Source organism: Megalops cyprinoides, chromosome 7 (genome assembly GCF_013368585.1).
Source record: "Megalops cyprinoides isolate fMegCyp1 chromosome 7, fMegCyp1.pri, whole genome shotgun sequence".
NCBI lineage: Eukaryota > Metazoa > Chordata > Actinopteri > Elopiformes > Megalopidae > Megalops > Megalops cyprinoides.
The window spans coordinates 37,611,025-37,635,780 of NC_050589.1; the positions used below are offsets into that span (position 1 = coordinate 37,611,025).

The following is a 24,756-nucleotide window of genomic DNA, read 5'->3' on the forward strand; positions in this document are numbered from 1 at the left end:
GTCTTACCAGTCTGAAAACATTAATTCTTCATTAACAAATTACACCATGAAGCAAAAATCACCAAATGCATTGGGTTAATCATGAAATACATGTTAGTAAAATTATATTTAAGAAACGCAAACGTATGGTCCTTTTGCAAAAAAGAAGCGGATGTAAGCAATGTGGCAGTCAGCTGTTTTGTCAAAAATACGAAAGAATGTAATAAAATATGGATATGTACATAATAATTCTTTTACTTTTGCGTAACATTTTACTTAAAAATATGAAAAATTCAAAATATTGTGTGTGTGTGTGTGTGTGTGTGTGTGTGCGTGTGCGTGTGCGCACACATGCCTGCATGCCTGCATTCGTGACAAACCTTCACGCTCTTCCTCTGCAGTCAGTGTGTCCTAATTTCTGCCACACCTAGCCAGCCTACGAGAAGGCTTGGGGCTCCTACAGTAGTAAGTGAAGTTTCAGGCAGTGTCATCTCTCTGCACTCAGCCTTTCCCTCTCAGATTCCATTTAATGATGCCATTTTCCTCATCTCCCGAATTACTACTACACCACTTTTTTTTTTTTGTAATATTGGTTACAGCATAGTATTTGTTGATAATAATGATATCAGTGAAAATATAAGCATATAAAACTCAAAATAGTACAGCAATTGAAAACAGAATAAAAATATCAACTGAAACAAAGATGATTGTGTAAAATGTCAGATTATTTTGTACATACATGTTGAATATGTTTTGGAATTGAGTACACATTTGGAGCAACACTGATAAACAAAGAAATGTGTGAAGACTCCACTGACGGAGGGGTAGATTGTGTCCGCTCCTCAGGATGGTGGATGGATGGTGGATTCTGCTAGACCCATCCAATCCAGTCCAGCTGATCAGTTGCCCACCAGAACATAAGTACTCCCAGCATAGACACCAGACTCAGCTTCACAACTGACATCAACATCCTGGAAATCTATTGACACAAAGGGAAAGCATGCAACTGTTATATATGTGCAGTGTTGAATCAATTAATCACAGCGAGTTTATTTTTGGTTGCCTTGATGGGATTGAGGTGAAATTTCCCCACAGCTATCTTCACTAAGGTTTGCATTTCTTTCACTACCTCTAAACTGAATTTGTTATATGGGGTTGCTATATGTAACTGTAAGGTATTCCAATAAGACATCTCTCTGTTTTAGATCAACCAAGTTTGATCATACCCTACTGCATCAACCAAGATCACTCTTGGTGATTTTCTGCTCCCAAAGCATCATTGCCCTTCCTCTAAAATTATGTCCACCATAATTTGCATTGTTTTACAAAGTAAAAAGTGTTGTCTTTAAGTGTCCTGTGACATGTCCTTTGTTAAGAGTGCTATATAAAAACTGACTGATGGATTCATTGGTTTAAAATTAATTGATTTGTTGATCAACCGTTCACTTTATTGATCACTCAATAATTTGCTCAGCAGAATCCTCTCTCTTTAGAAGCAAATCAGCAGCTTAAATCATCAGCAGTTTAAATCAGCATAGAGGTTATCAAATGAGTGGAGATCAAAATGTTTAAAAGGAACATTATTGAGGAAGTTTGAGTATGCATGAGAGAAACAGGGAAAGATAGAAAGATGGAAGTAACTAGCATTAGAAAGTAGTGTCTAGATGAAGTCTAGATGATATAGAGTAGGGGAGAGAAGGACAATATCCAGAAGACTGTTATAAACAGACAAATGTGAAGGCTAGGAGGCTAGTTCTCAGTGATACTGTAACATTGAAACAGATTTTATCCAAATACATGGGCTTAAGGGAGAGAAAGTTTCCCTCTTAAAACAGCCACAGGACTCTAGGCTGTTCTCTGCTTCACAGGATGACGTACTGACAGATGTATTTCTATGAGATACCAAGGCAGGATGAACAGACAAAGACTGAGAATAAGTCTGCCCTGAAATAAAGATAAAAGGAAAACAGCTTTAATATTACTGACGTTAGTAGTATTACTAGTCTTGTGATTAATAATTTAATTATTTAATTATCAATTAACTGGTAAATCATAGCTGTATATATTGGTGAATTATAACTGTAATTACAGCTTTCTCTCCCAAAGATACAAATTTTTCTCCACAAGATTCTAAATACAGTTTTCTCCTACACTGGATCATATAAAACACCCAAATGGCAGCAAAAATTTCCCAGGTTTTGCAACCCTCCGTATTCTCATCCAGTTTTGTCTGTAACCTTGGTGTTTAGGGAATATGTTTGGAAATGTGCAGAAAGCAAAGTGAGATCTTCAATGCCAACACTTGTGACCCCAAGCGAGAAACAACATTAGGGTTGAAGATAAAGATCATGGGCAAGACAACAAAGAATATCCCTCTCTGTGTCAAAATCCCCTGACTGAAGAATGTGTGGGAAGCTGCAAGGTTAATTTGCTTCATTTGCATCTGAAAAGCATTAAAATCTGTGAACTTCTGTAGAGTTCTGCATATATTCGGGGTCTGCTGGCATCACAGTGACTGTGATTTAAACAACCAGAGAGAGAACGAGAGTGCAGAAGGCACATAACCTGTAAGGCTGTTTGCCAAAGCCAGTGCACAATGTAAAAGTGTGTAAATGCTCACATGCAAGCGTTCTCACAGGTTTCTCATAGATGTGTGTGTATACCTCATTAGTCTATGTTATGCTGTATTTCTAAATAAAGTATCCTCATGAGTTTTTTAGATGGTTGACCTCTCTCTCTCTCTCTCTCTGTCTCTCTCTCCATTCTTCATTCTCTGTTCCCTCTGTGCCCCACTCTCCCTCTGTCAGTTCACCCTCTCTCTGTCTCTCCCCTCACCTGAATGTTCTTTGTCAGGGTGATGGGGTGTAGGGTTAATCCCTCTCCGTCACAGGAAAACTAGCGCCCTCTGGTGTGGGGAGCCAAACACCAGGAGGGGCTTACTTAGGCTCTTGTCACAATGCTTCAGATAGCAAGCCCTAGCTCATAGGTCAATGCCCAGTTGTACATGTCTTAATGGGGGGAACGGTGGTCCCATGCCTACTGGACACGGGCTCTATGGTCTCCACAATTACAGAAGAATTCTTTCTGGATAACTTTGAATCACATGATCAAGAGTCATTAAAGTCCTGTAGTTGGTTACAATTAAAAGCAGCCAACGGGTACGAAATTCCATATTCGGGCTACCTTGAGTTGGATGTTACAGTATTGGGTAAAACCTTTCCTAGTATAGGCATCTTGGTAGTGCGTGACCCTAATGACCCCTTTACCCATCAACAGAAGCGTGCAGTTCCTGGCTATAAAGAGCTGTTTGCAGACCCCCAGTCTACTTTTCTCCGATCCCCCTCTCTGAGCAGTGTAAGTAAAGTATGGAGGCAAGCTTTCTCTACATGCCAAACAATTGAGAAACTCCAAGGCAAGGGATACTTGGGGAAGGCCAGAGTGCAGGGCTCTGCTGTATGCATTCCAAATGGGTGTTTGAAGCTCATTCCCATAGATTGTCCCAGCTCGGCTAACCTGTCCCTCCACTCCGTACTATTAGAGCCATCTACAGGAGAAGCTCAGCTGCCAATGGGAATTTTAATCTCCAAAGCTCTATTGTCGGTTAATAATGGAGTGGTAAAAATACCAGTTACTAATGTAAGCTCACAAGATGTGTGGCTTCCGTCCCACACTCATTTGGGTGAGCTACACATGGTGCAGGTAGTGCCTACTGAGTGTTCGGTGAGCATCACCGAAGGGGTTAGTGGAAGACAGGTAGCGGTAGTCCAGGCAGCTGAAATTCAGGCCACTTCACAGGTGGACCTTTCTAACATCTCATGGCCCACCTTGTCAGCGGAGCAAGAACGACAAGGAAAGGCTCTCCTCCAGAGGTATGGCGGAGTTTTCAGTCATGGGGATGGAGATTTGGGGTGTACCACACTGGTCGAGCATGAGATTCCTCTCGTAGATGATGCACCCGTGCGGCAAAGGTATCGCCGGCTGCCCCGTCTCAGTACGATCAAGTTAAGGCCCATATCCAGCGGCGTTTGTAGGCTGAGATTGTAAGACCGAGCTCCAGCCCCTATTCATCACCTATAGTCATTGTGCATAAGAAAGGAGGAGATATGAGGCTCTGCGTGGACTATCGCCTCTTAAATGCAAAGACACGGAAGGACGCCTACCCTCTTCCCCGAATAGAGGAGTCCCTTGATGCGTTGACAGTTCTCGACACTTGACCTTACTAGCGGTTATAACCAGGTGCCAGTTGCCAAGGCTGATAAGGCCAAGACGGCATTCTGTACCCCATTTGGGCTCTTTGAGTTCAATCGAATGCCATTCGGCCTCTGCAATGCACCAAGCACATTTCAGAGGTTGATGGAGCGCATCTTTGGGGATCAGAGCTTGCAGTCCTTACTCCTCTATCTGGATGATATTATCATCTTTTCTGCTTCCTTTGAGGAACACTTACAGTGCCTCGACCTGGCCCTGAACCGCTTGCAAAACAATCACCTGAAATTAAAGTTGTGTAAATGTCATTTTTTTCAAAAAGAGGTGAAGTACTTGGGACACGTTGTCTCTGCAGCAGGTGTAGCCACGGATCCTGACAAAATAAGAGCAGTAGCCATGTGGAGACAGCCAACTAACACCAAAGAGCTGAGGTCTTTCCTGGGGTTTGCTTCATACTATCGTCGTTTTGTGGAGAGGTTCGCTAAAATTGCCGCACCATTGCACCGAATGATCACCCAAGTGGAGGGAAGCCGGAACAAGCCCAAGTCCCATGCAAACCGTACCCTTGGAGACCACTGGACCCAAGAATGCCAGCAGAGTTTCCAGACCTTGAAAGCCCGTTTGATTGGTGCCCCAGTTTTAGCCTATGCTGATTTTTCTCAACCTTTTGTCCTTGAAATTGATGCATGTCATGCAGGTCTCGGGGCTGTTCTAGCCTAAGATCAAGATGCGCAAAGGAAGCCCATTGCCTTTGCCAGCAGTCTTCGCCCAACAGAGAGGAACATGCTCAATTATAGTTCACGTAAGTTAGAGCTGTTAGCCCTTAAATGGGCAGAAACAAGTAAATTCAGGGAGTATGTTCTGGGCACTAAGTTTGTTGTCTTTACTGACAACAATCCCCTGAGCTATTTCCAAACTGCTAAATTGGGGGCCACCAACATCGTTGGGCATCAGAACTAGCCATGTTTGACTTTGAGATAAAGTACCGCCCAGGTTCCGCAAACAGAAATGTGGACGCGCTCTCCAGGTTGCCGGCCCCGGTCTCCATAGATGCTGTGGCTCCAGGCCTCACTGTTCCACCAGTCCCTCAGTGCTCTGAGGACTTCCATCAGATAAAGGCCATTTGCCAGGAGACCAGTACATTACCAATGCAGCAAAAGGTAGATCTGCAAGCATTGCAGGAGGCAGATCCCGTTATTGGCCCATTTTTATGTATTTGGACGCGAGGGAGTCTACCCGCAAAGTCAGAACGGACAGTTTTACCAGCAGGAACTCAAAGGCTTTTGCAGCAGTGGCCCAGGATTCGATGCCGGGATGGTGTGTCGTACCGCAGCATTCGGCTGCCAGGGGAAGGTAGGGAAGTGCTCCAGCTCCTCTTACCACAGTGCCTTAAAGAGGAAGTCCTGAAAGGCCTCCATGATGATCATGGGCACCAGGGCATAGAGCAAATGACTAACCTGATCAGAGAAAGATGCTTTTGGCCCAGTATGTCCCACGTGATTGAAAAATATTGTCAGTAGTGTGGCCGTTGTATTGTAGCGAAGGCTATTCGACCAAAGTCACGAACTTTTCCAGGGAACCTAATGGCATCCGAACCCCTTGAAATTGTAGCGATCGATTTTACTACTCTGGAGAAGTCTATTGATGGACGTGAGAATGTTCTAATAGTGACAGATGTGTTTTCAAAATTTACACAGGCGTATCCGGCCCGGGATCAGAAGGACAGCACTGTGGCCAAGTTGCTCACCGAGGGGTGGTTCTACACTTATGGAGTACCCAAGGGGATCCACAGTGACCAGGGCCGAAATTTTGAGGGGGATCTGTTGAAACAGCTGTGCCAGTTGTATCATATTAATAAGAGCAGAACCACACCTTACCATCCGAAGGGTAATGGAACGTGTGAAAGATTCAACCGTATGTTGCATGATTTACTCCGCTCACTACCCCCTGATAAGAAGCGCAAACGGCCACAAGTCCTCCCCCAAATCCTGTTTGCCTATAATACAACTGAGCATGCATCTACTGGCCACTCCCCCTTTGAGTTGATGTTTGGGCAGAAGGCACGGTTGTCTGTGGACTTCCTCTTGGGGACTGGCGGAGAGGAAACGGACCCCATGCACATTCACGATTGGGTGAGACAGCATCAGGATGACCTTAGAGCAATTTACACCCATGCAAGCGATCAGTTAGCTCTGGCCGCCAAACGCCGGAACCAGCAAGTCACCCTCCCAGTGAGCCAGCCACTTGCCCCTGGCACCTTGGTCCACAGAAGAAACCACCCCTTAGGCCGCCACAAGATCCAAGATCATTGGGATCCCACAGTTTATCGAGTGCAGGAGGTCTTGGACCAAGATGGGAGAGTATATAAGATCTGTCCGCTGGATGTAATGGGACCGGAAAGGAATATCCATAGAACAGAGTTGTGAGTAATTCCAGCTGGTGCACGTGTGGATCTCCCCCCTGCTACAATACCTCATCCGTGGTGTGTGGTCCCCCAGGACCAGGCTGAGTTAAGAAGTGGTGGTAGGCAGGACACAGATGAGAGTGATCTTGAAGATGGAGTTCTGTTGGTGGAGCCATCAATAAACCCAGTAAGCAGGGCCGGTCCTTCTTCGGAACTGAACCCACCCCTTCCAACTGTTGAGCCAATTGAAATTGTGTCCAGTATCTCTGATGATCATATGCGTCAGAATGTTTGTACTATGCCCCCAATGGGGACGGATGTTCGAAATGCCCCCCTTCACACTGGTCCCATCGTCAGGCGGTCAACAAGGGCTACAGCAGGCCAACATAGTAACCCCTTCAATCTGCCTAGGACTGCCTGTCCCAGCATGGGCCAAACCAACTGTATTAGGGCCAGGTTAGTACCCCCCAGTGCTTCGGTGCAAATTGTGTTTAGACCTTGGGTGTAACACGTAAGGGGGGGCCCTCTCACCAAGACGGTGAGTTTTCAAAGTGAGGGTGGATGTGATGGGGTGTAGTGTTAGTATTATTTTCCCCTTCCCCTTTTTAAGTTCTGCTTAGTTGTTGATTCAGCACTGGGGTTTTAGGACCCTGAAGGAGCCTTTTGCTGCCTTCCCCCTTTTCCTTCCTGTTGCTACCCACGTAATATTGAGTGAGTGGAAGAGGAAGCAGCATAAGAGAAGCAGCATTGAATTGCTGGTTTGCCATTGTTGTACGCTAGCCACAAGTGAAAGGTGGATGTTTTGTAGTTATTTGCTGCGTGTTAAGCACACGATTTAATTGAAGCAGACGCGAAGAATATTTATTGCTACGCGAAGTAGGTGAGGCCGCCGCCAGTGGTACATTGTAGTTTATTATCTTGTTGCCAAAGTGTGCTTGGTTATATTGCCAAATAGCCAAATTTAGGTCGTGTTGCATCCCAAACAGTGTCAGCATGCTACATTTGCAGCCGGGGTACAACGGGAGAGATGACCATGGATTAGAGTGGGAAATTTTAAACGAAGGTAGCCATATACTGATTAATTATAATAAGATGTGTTCTGGGTATTTGTATGTAATTGTTTTATTCTGTTTGTTGGCTCGTATGTCCAAATCTGGGGGTCCCATAGGCCTATGAAGGAGGGCATGTGTGCAATATGGGGTTGGTTAATTATGCACTTGCACTGTGCTTTTAAAAGTATTTTATATTGCATGTTTGCACTATTTTGTCACATGGGGGAGTGAAAAAGGGAACCAATGTACATTTGGGCCTATGCCGGCCTGTGCTTATGGTACTCTTTTGTTTGGTTACAGGATTAAGGTGCCCCCAAGTGTAATTGCCGTTTTTCCCCACTGTCAATTATTGTGTGCCTCTACCGCAGGTGTAAACTTAGTGTTTTTATTTATTTTTTTGTGTTTTCTTTGTTTTGTGTTTGGTCTGTTTAAAGGTCTGGGCAATGTGCAATTCCTTGGCATAGCCAACTAGCCTTTAGCACCTCAACCTGGCATGGGCATTCCCTTATTTATTTATCTATTTATTGGCGTGGTTTGCTGTGCTAACAACTATCATACTGAGTTGGCAGTATATATATAGAGTGGTGTCTTATTTTGAGTGCCTGCCTATGATTGTTCCTTTTTATGGGATTTTTTTTTGGCCCTGTACCAGGAGGCCCTGCCACTTGATAGCTGCTGCGCTAGTTGACTGTAGCCTTATTGCCAGCTTTAAGTAGCTATATTTTTAATCCCTTTTTGAATCATGACACAATAAAGTATATATTCTTATATCTTTGTAGCATCAGCCTCTTGTCTTGTCTTGTCATTGGAGACGGCTACTGCAGGGAGCCTTGCCGTCACGACTAGTAGGGTCCCTCGCCCCGTTAATGCGAGGGTGGCGTGGTCTAATCTATGTGTAGTTGGCATTATACTACATCAGTGTGGGCTTCAGTCCTCTTAAGGAAATTCTGACAGACAGAAGGAGACAGAGAGTGGCTGACAGATTGTTATGGCTGTACAAGTGTGTTCATTCTGGCCAGGATCCAAATATCCCTCTCTATAATTGAGCTGGTGGAAGGGCAGGAAGGGGAGGGAGGTAACAGTGAAATGCCAGATTAGAGACCATGAGGTGGGGGTGGTGGCCTTCAACTGACACCAGCAATAGTTTCTTCTGGTCTTATCCTGTTATTGATTGTCCTTTCCATAACCTGTCACTGGTTATAAAATTACCTACAAATGTGTATGAAAATATTCAGATGGGAGTGTGAATGTGTGTGTCTTTGTGTGTGTGTTTACATTTGTATATTTTTGTGTTTGCATGTAATTGGATGTGTGAGTGTGTATTGATGTGCGAGAGCACATTTGTGTGTGTCTTTGCACGCATGTATGTGTATCAGCATTTTGTGTTTGTGTATCTGTGCATGTTGCATCGAATGTGTGTATGTGCCTATGTATGTGTGTGCTTTCTGTCAGTCACTTCTGATTCCTTGCAAGCTTCAGCAATTCTATTCAGAAACAGAAACATTCCTTAGTTCTAGAGATGACCTTAGTTTGTTCGGGACTGTTGTTCAGGATATCCCTAACTATCAAGCAGAAATGTCTAGCAGAGATTTTCCAATCGAGTTCCATAATCCAATCATACACAGTGCTGTACATAGGGATGTTTTGATTGTTTGAATTTATTTGCTAATCATTAAAACATTCAAGAGAAAGCTCCAGCTAGGATCATCACTAAGAACTAAAAAGATCTAATTATCAATTATATTTGATGTTAATAATTAGTTATTAATAATGAATTAATAAATACCACATATTTTATCAAATAATTAATTATCAATAAACAATAAAGCTCAAAAGCTTGTTTCCATTATGGTGTTTAAGTGGATGGGGGTGGGGGTAGGGAGGTGGCACATGGCAATTAGGCATCCAATAACAAAGTTATCTTTGCCTAAATTACTTGAAATGGTATAGAATGATGTAAGGTGCATGATGTATGATGTCAAAACAGAACAGTTGTGTGTTGTTAGGTTGGTTGAAAAGTGTAAGAACCTGCTGAAGAGGTAATTTGAATGGCACGTATAGACAGAAGTACAGACGTGGACAAATTTGTTGGTACCCTTCCACAAAAAAAGAAGAACCCACAATTTTCTCTGAAATAACTTGAAACTGAAGAAAATAATTGTCATAAAGCATTGTTTATTCCATATTTAATAAAAATCAGACTTTGCTTTTGATTTTTTATTCAACAGAATATTTTAAATAATAAAACAAATGAAAATGGCACGGACAAAAATGATGGGACCCTTAACCTAATATTTTGTTGCACAACCTTTAGAGGCAATCACTGCAAACAAGCGATTTCTGTAGCTCTAAATGAGACTTCTGCACCTGTCAACGGGTATTTTGGCCCACTCTTCCTTAGCAAACTGCTCCAGCTGTCTCAGGTTTGAAGGGTGCCTTCTTCAGACTGCATGTTTCAGCTCTTTCCATAGATGTTCACAGTAGGATTCAGATCAGGGCTCACAGAAGACCACTTCAGAATAGTCCAATGTTTTGTTCTTAGCCATTCTTGTGTGCTTTTAGCTGTGTGTTTTGGGTCATTATCCTGTTGGAGGACCCATGACCTGCGACAGACAGAGTTTTCTGACACTGGGCAGTACGTTTTGCTCCAGAATACCTTGATAGTCTTGAGATTTCATTGTGCCCTGCACAGACTCAAGGCACCCCGTGCCAGACGCAGCAAAGCAACCCCTCCTCCATGTCTCACAGTAGGTATGGTGTTCTTTTCTTTGAAAGCTTCATTTTTTCATCTGTGAACATAGAGCAACTGTGACTTACCAAAAAGCTCCAATTTTGTCTCATCTGTCCAAAGGACATTCTCCCAGAAGCATTGTGGCTTGTCAATATGCATTTTAGCAAATTCCAGTCTGGCTTTTATGTTTTTCTTTCAACAGTGGAGTCCTCCTGGGTCTTCTTCCATTGAGCCCACTGTTGCTCAAAAAATGACGGATGGTGCGATCAGACACTGATGTACCTTGACCTTGGAGTTCAGCTTGTATCTCTTTGGAAGTTTTCCTTGGATCTTTGTCTACCATTCGCACTATCCTTCTGTTCAACCTGGGGTCGATTTTCCTCTTGTGACCGCGTCCAGGGAGGTTGGCTACAGTCCCATGGACCTTAAGCTTCTTAATAATATTTGCAACTGTAGTCACAGGAACATCAAGCTGCTTGGAGGTGGCCTTATAGCCTTTACCTTTAACATGCTTGTCTATTATTTTCTTTCTGATCTCCTCAGACAACTCTCTCCTTTGCTTTCTCTGGTCCATGTTCAGTGTGGTGCACACAATGATACCAAACAGCAGAGTGACTACTTCTCTCCATTTAAATAGGCTGAATGACTGATAACAAGATTGAAGACATGTGTGATACTAATTAAAGATAATAATTAGTTTGAAGTATCACTATAATCCAATTATTTATAGTCTTTTCTAGGGGTACCAACAAATCTGTCCAGGCCATTTTAGAATATCTTTGTAGAATAAGCAATAATTTGTCTCTTTTCACACTTTCTTTGCTTTACTCTATGACATACCAAAGGCATGCAGGTATACATGAGACAATTGCTTTTAATTTAATCACTTTTCAGGAGGTATGAAGCATTGTTTCAATGAGCTGTAAGGGTACCAACAAATTTGTCCACGTCTGTAAATTGCTTTAGGCAAAAAACACAGAACAGACAAGTAATAATGATGATATACAAACAGTACAGACCTTCCACACTGATAACCTTGTCTTTCCTACTTCAGCAGTTTGCTCCACCTCCTGCCTGTAATGGGTTGCCTATACCTACCTCGTCCTCTCTCAATCTCTTAAATTACAATGCTTCTCTAATCCCCTCACCCTTGGAGCACAGAGACACTGCTAGGCACTTTCCATGCTCCACAAACCCAGCTATGTGAGGTTAAAGTTAAAGCGTTAAGCGTAAAGAGTTAAGACATGTTGCTACCAACTTGAGAGGACTATCCAAACAAACACATTATAATGATAGTGGGATATATTTGACTTCTGGAGAATAGGGCACTATATTAGATCTCATACTTCCTACAGATATCTGAAAATGTCTGTTATGTTTGTTAGTGTTCCAACAGTGTATTACTATTTGTTAGTGAACTGACAGTGTGTTATAGTGCATTAGGTTACTAACATTGTGTTACTGTGTTTGTGTAATTACAAAGTGTTGGTGCACTCACAGTGTTAAATTGAGCTTTTTTGCTTATAGTGAGTGTGTTAATGTACTGCCAGTCTGCTGCAATGGTTTATAGGTTACAGTGTGTTACCATAGTATTACACTTGTACTAAGTATTACAATGTATTACACTTTGTTCCAGTGGGATGCATTGTGCTACAATGTTTTACAGTGGGATATAGTGCATTACTGTACTGGTGGTGTGTTACACTGTGCTCCCGCTTCTTCAAATTGGATACAGTGTGTTACTGTATTGGCAGTTTGTCACAGTGTGAGACAAATTGTTCATGTGGGTTACAGTGTGGCAGTGTACTGATAGTGTGTTACAGTGGGATACAGTGTGCTATTGTGCTGGCAGTTTATTACATTGTGATATAGGTTGTGTTACAGTATGTTAGTGTACACTGTAACAGTGTGTTACAGTGGGATACAGCACATTAGTTACCCTGTCCCTCCGGTGCTTGGTTCTCAGCTCAGTTCTCAGGTTCTTTAGCTCTGCCTGAGTGACCTGAGCTTCCTGCAGGAAGAGAGAGAGCTTTTCCCTATGTGTTGCACCATCAACCTGAAACATACAGAAACACACACACATGCACACACACACATGTGAGGCATCAGTTCATTCTTTCTCTCATCATTATGATTAAGGCTCTGCTGTGCAAAGTATTTGGTCCACAGAGAGTGTCTCTCTCATTTTTTACCTCCAGCCTCGCAGATGGCCCAGTCACAGCTTTGGTCACTACACCAGTCACCACACCAGTCACAGCGCCAATCACAGCATCTGTCTCTGCAGTGTCTGAATCCTCTCTCTCCCCTGAGGAGCTGCTGACAACATCCATGTCACTGCTAAAATACAAGCATGAACACACACAGTGAGTCTTTATATGTATATGGCACATTTGCAGATGGCAACACAATGTCAGTATGCTAACAAACTGTAAAAACAGTTTTTTTTCTGAGAGTAGAACAGGTTTTATATGTTTTATAAGTGTCAAATTGCATTCAAAACAAAGCAGTTACAGCATTTTACAAGTTGCCCAATATCTCAAAAGAGCATACCAAGGAATGAAGAAAATGCCCCATCCTCATTTTTGACACTGTGGTTTCTGTAAGCATCTTCAATGGTGTGTTTAAATACATGTTTGATAATAATGATTTAATTCATATAATTATTAATAATTTAATATAGTTGTTAATAATTTAATAATTACTAAGAGCTGCACTCAACAGTTAAGGCTAAAGATTCAAATAAACTGCCTTAATGCATAGCTCTGTAGCTTGACAATATTATTCTGTAAACAACCTTTTGTGAATAAAATATTTAATTGGCAAACACCACTTCCCTGATTAAGGCAGCATGCTGAATACTTTAAGCCACATCTATGCTAGGAAACATTGAGAATGGATCTTTTATTAATGTATTTACAGATATTGTGATTAACATACTTCTGTTTTTAGTCTATAGACTGAAAGAAGAGCACAATCAACTTCTACTAAAAATGTATTCATATACACAAAAAAGGATTAGCGTAAATTGCATTATTATTATTTAGCAGATGCTCTTGTCCATAGTGACTTACATAGGTTACATTTATATCTATTTATACAGCTGGTTACTTACTAAAGGAATTGTGGGTTAAGTACCTCGCCCAAGGGTATAGCAGCAGTGCCCCAGCAGGGAATCAAACCAGCAACCTTTTGCTTATAATCCCTGCTTCCTACCACTATGTCACACTGCTGCCTAGTGTAGTAACAAGTTTGTCTGACATGTGCATGCACACAATCAAGCAGAAACGAAGCAGAAAGACTTTTAAAGTGGAAGGAGCAACATAATTTAGACTGTGGTCCACTAAAAATGTAATAACATCAAAATGATTACATCACACCGGACTGGACACCCCTGGACACCCCCCCCCCCCCCCCCCCCCCCCAGTCTATTGAATGTCAGTTTTTATCAAACTAAGGGGAAAGAGTATTTGTTTCCCTGAAATCACAACAAAACAGCTGGAATTATGCTTTGTTTGGTTTTGTGGGTAGCCTCTAATTGTTCTTTAAAACACATTTTAAGTAAGACCATGGGACTGGGGCTGTGTCAGAGTGCACAGTTGTGTGTATGCATGTCACAAACATCGGAGTTGATTCTGAACGGAATGGCACTTGCCTGTCAGAGTCCTGCTGGAGTGGGACGGTGGGCAGTACTGAGTCCAGGCAGAATCGGACCATGTGCTTCCTGCCTGAACGCCCACAGGCTGAGAATACAGGGAAATTAAGGGTTAATCTTTTTTTTTTTTTAAATCCACTTCATTCGGATCTACAATGGTCCCATCAACAGGTCTAGTTTTGCATCCAGGTTTTGTTTCAGTGTCAGTCCACATGTTGGGGAACCAGACAGGTGTCATGCCTACTCTTTACAGCCGTATGAAGGAATACAGTGCCCAATGTTAACTACGTAAGCCCACATAACAAATCACAAATCTGATTTAAAATAATTTATTGTAGATGTAGCTGTAGAAAGTTGCCTGAAATTAGTCCCATCACCTTCAAACCTATGCAAATCTATATGTATAGTGAAATGTAAAACTGGATAAGAGCGTCTACTAAGTAAATACTGTACATGTAATGGTGAAAATATTGCAGAGCTTCACTTAACACCGAAACTTGAGGAAGAGGTTTTCATAAAGCAGCAACATACAGCAGAACAGGCTGGGATGTTTAGTGGTGCTCCATTAATTGCATTCAGTTGCATTAGTTATAAATAATAATATGGCTGATACTACTCTTTCTCTCTTTTTGTAACTGTCTCTCAATTTTGAAATCATATAGATAAGACATCAAAATGATGGGACAGGAATTAAGACAAAAAAATGAAAGATCTGACACCGTGAGATAGTCTCACAAACACTGCTCACACACACATACCTCTGAGCATGTCAACCATTTCACTCATTACTGATCAATAATCTTTCCAGTTAAACTGGATCACAAGCTAAAACAATAGTCACAGAGCTATGAAGTAAACATTGCCATGTTTGTTTGTAGTTGACTTAACATGTCACCATGGCAATGGCAAGCTTCATGGATACAGCAAAGCCTTTTTTTCAAAACTGTGCAAACTGCTCTCAAATTATGGATTGAAAAATAACTTATAACACGAGCATGCTATCCCTTGTGCTATGCTCCACTTACTCTTCCGACTTGGGAAATAGATCTAAAAAACATCATTGTGGAGCAATCACTGAGAATTCATGCAAAGTAGTTGTAGATTGGTTATTATTGTGGCATAATGCATGTGTGTGCTTGTCTGTGTGTGCGTGTGTGTGTGGAAATATATGTGCACATATATATGCATACATATATATCTACACCTGTGCTAGTGTGTGAAAGAGAGAATATGTGTGTGCATGCATTTGTGAGTACATGTGAGGTAGAATACTTCCATACATGTTTTCTGCGAGTACACACTGCATCTGTGCATTTTTGTGTGTGTATATGTGTATGTGTTTTCATATGTGTTGCTAGGATATTCTGTGTTTACTAAAGATAAGGGTGTAAACATACAATCTGAAATAATCTTGAGATCAAGGAAATAAAAACAGTGTCAGGGAAATTGTGGAAGACAAACAGAAAAATGAATAAATGTTTAATAAACAAAAAAATATATATTTAATAAATGTACTATTTTCATTCCATTCGTCTCTCCCTCTATTCTTCCCCCTCTCTTTCTTTCTCTTTCTTTCCCCTTACCCATTTTCTTACTCTCTGTTCATCTTCAATTTTCTTTTTCTCTCATGTACTGTCTTTCTCTTTCACTTTCTATATATCTGCTTACATTATCTGTTGCTTCTTTGTGTCTGTCTCTTTTCCACTGTTCTTAAGGGACTTTCTGATGACATCATCACATTCTCCTATGAGCTATGTTTGTGTGTTTCCACATGGTACAAATAAAGGTACACATACAGATGGATTGTTGTGAAATATTTTTAAAATGCTCTGAAACCTGAGAATTCACTTCCATGGAATTGTTTGTGCTGCATGAAATACCTAGATGTAATACTCCAAAAACCCATGTCCACTGCAGAGCACAGAAGTGACTAGCTGGATCACAAGACATACTTTGACATACTATGTCTTTCATCATCCTTGCATATGATTTTTGGTGAAAATGATTTGTTTACCTAAATGAGTTGCTGCTGGGGAATGTTCCACACTGCATGAACACAAGAACATATCAACATTTACTTTTTATTATATTTGCCTATTTATCCTGCATTACTCACCCTCTTCTTCTGCACCATCGTCCTCATCTGGGTCATTGTTGTAATACCGGTAAAAGGCCTCAATCCTCTCTCTTTCCTGCTCCCAGTTCCTCTCCTCTTCACCATCATCCTCCTCCTCATTCCCAAACTCTCCCTCCCCAGTTCCTGGACTTCTGTGTGCCTCAGTACTAGAGAGGAACTGACTGGCACTCCCCTCCTCTGACTCTGAGTCTAGCTGAAGGTCTGGGTCGCTAGTGCTCAGAACTCTGATAGCTGGAAGACCTGTAACATCATGAGTCCAGGCCGTCATGGGGTCAGAGGCTTTGTCAAAAGGATCCACATCACTCAGACTGCTGTCCAAGTTGCTGTCACTGCCATCTCTCTCTGATGGAGAGACAGGCAGAGAGGTCAACCCAGGACTCCAGCCCAACAGAGCTTCTGAACACCTGCCATCAGCAGAGCTTTCTTGATTATTACCTCCATTGTCCGTAAGACAGCAGACCCCCTCTTCATCACCATATTCCAGATTCCCTATGATGTTGTGTTTTATGTCATAAGGTATGTTCTCATGGTCCCACTCTTCTCCTGCCTGTTTGGGTTTGTGAAGAGATTCGTCATAAAATTCCTCCTGTCCTTTCTTGAAACTGTTGCTGTCAGTGTCACTCCTGTGTTCTTCCTTTTTGTCGCTGGGCTGCTCCCCAAGAGTAGCTGCAGGTTCAAGCTCGATCTCTGAATCTCTGAGCTCTCCCCCATCTCCCTCACTCCCTTTCCTCATACTAGAGGAATTTAAAACCATCATTTTCTCCTCTGCATTCCTCTCTCCTTCTACATCCATGTCTTCCTCTGCTTCATTCAAACCTACATCTATTTCTCCACCCTCCTCGCCTACTTCGTCCAACTCTAAACCTTTATTTCCCCCTATCAAACCCCTCTTTCCAATCTCCTCACAGACCACCACTTCCTTTTCCATCAGCTCCCATTCAGAAAGTTTGCCTCCCGGCTGCATGTTCTTTTCCACCATTACACTCTCTGGGAGTTCTCCCAATTCCATCCCTAACCTCTTCGTCTCTTTGCCCCCACAAAGCTTTTCCTCCTCAGATGGATACTCTGCATAGCCCTCTCCTATTATGCCACAATCTGCCTCTGAAAATTCCTTTAGGTCTCCCTTGCACTGGTGCTCATGGTCCTCCAGTGAATCTTCACTCTCTGAGCTGGAGCACTCCTTAGGGGGCCTACTGGGCCACTTTTGGTAAAGATCCTCTTTTACTCCATCCTCTTCCTCATCCTCCTCTCCAATATCTTTGTCCTCATCCTCCAATGCTTCACTTGTCTCTACCTCTCTGTCCTCTGTTTGGGGAGAATGGGATGAAAACAAGTTCCCATCCTCCTTTCCATCTCTGTTACATTCTACTGTGACAGGAATTACTTCCTCACCCTCTGAGTCTGAACCTCCAGATGAGGTATCTGCTTGACGTGTCACTCTCTCCTCTTCTTCCTCTGCTGAATCTACTACCAGTTTTACATCTCCAACCAGAAGCTCAAACTCCTTACCCTGATTTGTGATTGGATTCTCACATTGTGTGTCCTCTGTGTCCTCCATTTGATCACCACCTAAACACTCTACTCCAAAACTGTTTGTCTGATAGCTGTCCAGTGAGGAGCCGGATCCACCTTCTCCCACACCTTCATCCGTGTCTTCTGCTAAGTCTTCATCCTGACTGTAAATCTCACATCTGTCCTCATCTTCCCGTCTGCCCAAATTTACGGTCTCCCCCCATTCTTCATGACATGGGAACCCAGCTCTGCTCCACATGGGCTCCTCATCTGATGTACCATTAGTTGCACAAGCAATTCCCTCTGTCTCTTCCAGGTCTTCATTCTCATCTTCCTCAGTTAAGGCTGGTAGCCCAAATCCACTCTCAGTACTTCCCTCTCCATCAGCCTCATTGAAATATCCTGGCTCAAAGTCAAGCTCTTCTTCCTGGTAAGATGGTAGAGATGTGTCTAAAAAGAGAATAGATGTGTTTCTAATCTTTCTGAAATTCAAATGTGCATATTATATAATTAAAGACAACAGCAAGACATTCCACATGAAATCAATTATTGAACTAAACAGTTCAGCAGAATCAGAGTAAAATGAATGGAATAAGATAATAATCAAGAAGGTATCGTATTTCAGTTCTGATGTAAAGTACTTCAGCAATTTCTGTTTTAAAAGTGTTGCTTTTAAAGAAGAAGAAAGAAAAGTGAAAATCCAAGTGAAAATCAAGAAAACTGAAAATCCAAGGAATTAAAGGTGTATTGATGGAATTCACACATCTCTTACCTATGTCTGATTGTTCCCTAGTCTGACTGTCTCACCCTACAACTCCTATCCCACACACAAGTCACTGTCAGCCTTTCATTCTCTGCAGTATTTGCCAAGAGTCATCTGCAGTATTCAGAGTCATGGAGCACAATTTTAGAGCCTATGTCATATCCACTGCTCAAATATTTTCTCAATTTTCTCCACAACAACATTTTCTCCAACTTCTGCCCTGTCTTATATTCTGCATCTACAAAAATGTATCTCAATTCCACTTTTGCCCAAGAAGGCCATTCACTGTGGAACTAGCTGGTTGTTTGAATGCCATAATTAATGAATTACTGCCATTCATAAGAAATGATACAAGACAGACAGGGGGTGTTAAGGGAGACTAAACTAGATTTTTTTAATTATTAAAAATGATCTTTGTTATAAAGAAGTTTCATTTACTTATGCTTCATGAACTGAGGTATACCTGTGCTCAGTGTTATATATAGTAGCGTTTCCCAAACCTCTCCTGCAGGACCCCTTGTCCTGCATGTTTTAGATCTCTCCCTTCTCCAACACAGCTGATTCAAATGATCAACTCGTTATGAACTCCTGAAGCTGCTTAATAACAAATTGATCATTTAAATCAGCTGTGTTGGAGCAGGGAGAGATCTAAAACATGCAGGACAAGGGGTCCTCCAGGAGAGGTTTGGGAAACGCTGATATATAGTATTCATAGCCATCAAGAGTATTCAGAGAAAGGCATGGACGCTAGTCAGTCCTTCTGAATATCTGTAGCATTGACCCTTACCCTTAAATCTTTATCAGTGAGTGAACTTGTATTTGTAAACTATGTCATGTTTTGATCTCATACACGCTGAAGACTAATGGGGCAATAGTTTTTTGAATTCTGTTTTAAGTGCTTTACATTGTATTGCCAGTTACTCACAATAATAATTAAAAGGTGCTTCTTAATGATTCTACTACCTCAAAAATGCTTCCTGGATAAGACTCTGAGCTAAGAAAATCAATGAATTAACACATTTAATTTAGTTCATAAATTCTCAGACCATATTAAGCACGTTGTCTGACCTCAGCTCAGAATAAATCTTGTCCTTTATGTCTTACAAAACTATACAACATTCAAAAAGTCTGGCAATGAAACACAAAAGTGCTGTTTAAAATGTTGTTTGTGAACGCTGTTGCCATAGCACATATTGATTGCTTTTACTCAGAGGAATGGTCACACATAATTTTAATGTGCAAAATAAAATTGGTTTGTACGAAACATGCAGTCATGGAGCACATGCTTGTCTACAGAAAGACCGCTCATAATCAGTCTGTGTCTGCGTCAAGTAAGACACATGATAAGAAATTCCTGAAATACCAACATTGTCCCTCTTCATTTTATATTTGTTCTGCACTATTTCATGCTGTGAGGCAGGAACTCCTACTGTTATACAAGAATAAGAACATTTGCAGTTTGTTCATTTGTTCATTTTACTTTCAAGTAAAAATGGCCCCATCATCAGTTAATGATCAGTATTGCAATATAATACACAGGAGTCTAGCACAATTTGTGGGACAAGCACCAAAGGTGCAAGGAACTCCTTTGTAATTGTTCAGATTTAGATTACAAATTATAAAGTAAAACACTTCATTACTAGATCACTAGATCATGCTGAAAGGCCAATGATTTATACACATAAGATTCACAAGATTCACATGTTAAAAACATCACCAATCACCTTCTGCAATCCTATTATCACCAGGGGACTGCATGACTACTGTATGTAGCTCAAAAGAAGTTTGGGAATTGTAATTTAATCTGACCAATTGGGAACTCACAATTGGGAACTGCACTCATGTGCAGTACTTAATCAACTGTCCCATTTTCTTCTCAGGAACAACCTCCTGGACGCCCACCAGTCAGGTTTCAGAGTTGGCCACAGTAAGAAACTGCACTCCGGCAGTGACAGAGGCTCTCCACACCACTACAGCCTCCAAACTGTCATCCGTCCTATTCCTCCTTGATCTCTCTTCTGGTTTTGACACAGTCAACCACCAAATGCTAATCTCAAAGCTGTCAGAGACGGGCATCTCTGGGACCGCCCTCTCTTGGTTAAAGTCCTACCTGACTGGTAGATCCTCTCAGATCTACTGGAAAGGTTCCACCTCTGCGCCCACCCCTCTCACTACAGGAGTCCCACAGGGTTCAGTACTGGGACCCCTACCTTTCTCAATTTACATCATCTCACTTGGCCCAGTTATCAAATCACATGGTTTCTCCTATCACTTATGCTGATGACACAGGTCAACAAAAGGAATTCTGCATGACTGGCTGACATCTTCAAATGGATGGCATCCCACCATCTGAAGCTGATCCTCAAGAAAACAGAACTGCTCTTCATCCCAGCCGGTCATTCCCCCCTGCAAGACCTCTCCATCACCGTCGATGGCACCACAATACCATCCTCTTGATCAGCAAAGAGCTTGGGCATCATCCTTGACAGCAAACTAGACTTCAAGGAGTACATTGCTTGTACATCACAGGGCAAGATTCCTTCTCCACAACATCAGAAGGATTCGTCCATTCTTGACAACATACGCCACGCAACTCCTTGTCCAGACCACAGTGTTCTCTCGCCTGGACTACTGCAACGCTCTCCTCACAGGCCTCCCAGCCTGCACCACCCAGCTTCTGCAGCTCATTCAGAATGCAGCTGCCTGACTAATCTTCAACCTCCCTAAATTCTCTCATGTTACACCCCTGCTTAAATCTCTCCACCTGTCGCAGCCAGGATCAGATTCAAAACGCTGACCCTCGCCTTTTCTGCAGTCAACAGGACAGCCCCTACCTACCTCTAAGACCTCATCCAGCCCTACACACCTGCCTGGCCCCTCCACTCAGCAGCAAGTGGACGTCTTGCTCCTCGCAGAGACAGAGCAGGAGGTTCTCATTCTGCAAGGCAACAATGTTTCTCCTCCATTGCTCCACAGTGGTGGAACGAACCCCTGTCCCGCTACGGGCAGCTCCATCACGCCAATCCTTCAGACATGGTCTGAAGACACATCTCTTCAGACTCTGCCTGGACTGACCTATCACACAATTGCCTCCCCCCCGCCCTGACCAGTCACTTCCTAACTCCTGTCTACTGTCATCTTTCAGCTCCCCATCTGGATCAGTGCTGTTAAAAATTGCTGTGTGTTTTTTTGTTTTTTGTTACCGCCTTTACTCTGGCACTCATTGCACTGTTTTGAATTCGAATCTTGTTAGTTGCCCTATACCCTGTATTTGTATTAATTACCTAGTACTGTGTCCTCAAACAGACTTTGCTCTCAGCTGAGAACTACTGTCTCATTGTGTAACTGTACACATCCTGTCCCTGTACTGTCGCTATACTTACTGTATGCACTTTTGTACGTTGCTTTGGATAAAAGCATCTGCTAAATAAATAAATGTAAATATAAATGTGAAAATGCATTGTAATTCCTTATAAAGCACTGCACTCCTACTCAAAGACTCCATAGTCAGAGCCAACAGTTAGGAACATTAAAAGCAAAGCTGTCCCATCCATGTGGGTATCCTCAAAACCTTTATATTGATGTACATGCATCTTCTGCTAATTCTGACTGCAGGCATCACCAAAACCAGTTTTTTTTTCTTGAAATTGACCCAGGTCAGGATAGCAGTTGTACAGTAATCAGAACTGTGGACGAACATCTCTTGCTACAGAACAAGGCTGCATGAGAAGAAAAAGCAGGCAAAAGGAATGGCTGAAGTATTGGACTTTACCTTTTTTAGGAGGGGGATTTTTGCAAACACTTGTTGTAACACAAACTGTATACAATCAAATTATGAGAGTTGCACAATATTTTCTACTCGTCATATACGCAGACCTGAAAAAGGTGGCCGCTTTGTGTTTAGCCTCTGGTCATTGCTTCATGCTTTATTTCTAACAGGATTTCCCATTGTGCTGCTATTGCTTATTACTGCTCTGACCTTACTGTGTGTGCCATTTCCCACTGCAGTTACCTTTTAGTTGCAACTGATGAGTACTCCAGATAACCTGAAGTTGAGATTGTACAATGAAGATTGGCAAGAGCAAGCATACCTAAGTATGGTTGAAACCCATACCAAAGGTGGAAAAACATTATTGTCTTTTGGTATCCCTCCTCAACACAAAGGGGTTTGCAAAGGGGACAAAGAGTTATGCTGTAGAGCTGTGGGAATGGAAGGAATGTTATGGAGAGAATGGGATATGTGTACAGTGTGTCACAGGTTATAGTTTTGCTGTTGAGAAATTATAATAAACGTTTTTATATTATTTATACTGCACTTTTTGTATTTAGATTATATATACTTATTATTTATATTATAATTTCAATATTACAAATATCACTGAAGTTAATCAGGAAGGGAAAACAGAAAGACAGGTACAAAAAAGCAAGTCTTACCTGAAAATGCATCATTCAATAAATCTGCAAAATTTTGTTCCATTGTCTATATGCAGGAAATAACAGAATCAGATTACATCTCTTCATTAGTCATCATCCAATTTGCTATTTGTGTTCAAAAATCTATTCATTTCAACAAAATTAAGTAGTATCAGGTAATCACCAAGAAATGTTTGTGTCTGAGATGTTAGAGTAATCCTTTTTAATCAGACGATCAACAGCTATATGCAATAGGTTCACTATACTATTACATACACCATCAGCAATGATATCACATTAGATGAAAAGGCTAAAATACCCCTGTTAGATTGTGTATCGCCCAAAATTTTTCTTTTACAAACTTGCGTAAAGAGATAGCAACTGGCTCTGACAAAGGAGTGAATTAACTCTGCAAATGATCTGCAACCATGTGTGCTATGTCAGTGAATGATTTCAGTTTTGCCCATACTCTTATAAATGTCATTAAATTGATTATTCTATAGATGTGATTGGGTCAACAGGCCTGCCACATCCACACAAACTTCTTAATAATCCTTATGGATGTCGGGCCCATCAGCCCAGAAAAATGTAAACATCACTCCTTGCAATGTGAAAAAGAGGCAAGTGCAGCTTCTTCAACAATGTTTCAGAAAAATGGTCACTCTACAATGTTCATCAACTGCTTGTGGAAAGTCAGAATTGTTCAAGATGTTCTGTTTACGTGAGAGAGGAAAAGAGAAACCAGTCTTACCTGTGTTCTTTCTTGCAACGATTTCCGGTCAAAATGGAGCACAAAAAAAATTATATTATAGCTGACTAAAGTATTATTCTGTCCCTACATCTATCAATAAAATGAACAAAGTTAGAAAACAAAAGAAGCCATTCTTGGACATGCTGTTAACAATGTAGGGGGAAAAGTCTCAAAACAAACTTTTGATTTGGCGGTCAAAGTAACACACAAAAAAGCAAGCTCTTTGTTGATGTACTTGCTTCGAGATGTAGCAGACGTCACCTACAGTGTGGTTTTGGTTCAGTAACCCAACCCCCCATCCTGTCCTCCACCACCTCCACCACCCCCACCCCCAACAAAATGTTCTCTTTCAAACATTTTTAAATAACTATTTAATCAGATCAACCTAATCATTTTATCAGAGTTTAGTTCATTTCATGCATATTTTGAAGTTTAATTCCTTATAAGCTGACTACATTTGTGCAGGCAGAGACCCCACAAACCGCCAGCTTCCTTCCTGGTTTCTGAGTATGAGATGGTGAAGTGCTGAAAGCTTAGTGAATATTCTCTGAACATCAAAGGTCTTTAGAGTTGCATTCGTGTTGATATTGATGTTTGGTTATATTGATGTAATCTTTGATTAGCAGCAGAGTTACACAAACCAAGAAGAAATTTGATTTTTTTTTTTTTTTTAATTGCCCATACAGTTTCTGTGCTGTTGCAAAAGCTAAACTTTGGTTGCTTTTAGTCTGTGTCAAAAAGAAGGGCTTTTGAATCATGATTTGGGTGATGTTGGTGAGTTGTTAAACTAATATAAGTGAATATATTGCTATACATATCATAATCCCTACTGGTGAGATTCACAGAATGAGGCAACAAAATTTCTGCTAAAGAACTGAAGAAAGCCAACAGTACATAGCAGATTAGTTTTCAATTGTCTGCCGCCCTGCTTAGAAGCGCACACACACATACACACAGGAAGTTTCAGTAAAGGGGATTTTCCCATTTGAAACTGAATACGTACCAAATTTGGTATTGTTAATCAACGCTTAGCGTGAAACAGATATTAAATATCACAAATCAATTTAATAAGCATTTAATAAGCCGTCATCTTTCGATCACGAAAATAATGATCAACTGTTGATTCCAACACCGAACTCAGTATTTTAACATGAAA

At 41.6% G+C, this 24,756-nt stretch overlaps 1 protein-coding gene across 1 annotated transcript; it reads right to left on the bottom strand.

The window, feature by feature from the left end:
- Positions 1-786: 786 nt before the first annotated feature.
- LOC118780848 (dentin sialophosphoprotein-like) lies at positions 787-23,823 on the bottom strand. The gene is made up of 7 exons (XM_036533568.1): positions 23,601-23,823; positions 22,871-22,916; positions 16,141-18,100; positions 14,025-14,112; positions 12,565-12,709; positions 12,312-12,428; positions 787-958 (listed from the first exon to the last, which is right to left on the bottom strand). Exons 2-7 carry the CDS (start codon positions 22,883-22,885, stop codon positions 851-853), a joined length of 2,433 nt encoding a protein of 810 aa, XP_036389461.1. The 5' UTR covers positions 22,886-22,916; positions 23,601-23,823; the 3' UTR covers positions 787-850.
- Between the last annotated feature and the right edge of the window lie 933 nt (positions 23,824-24,756).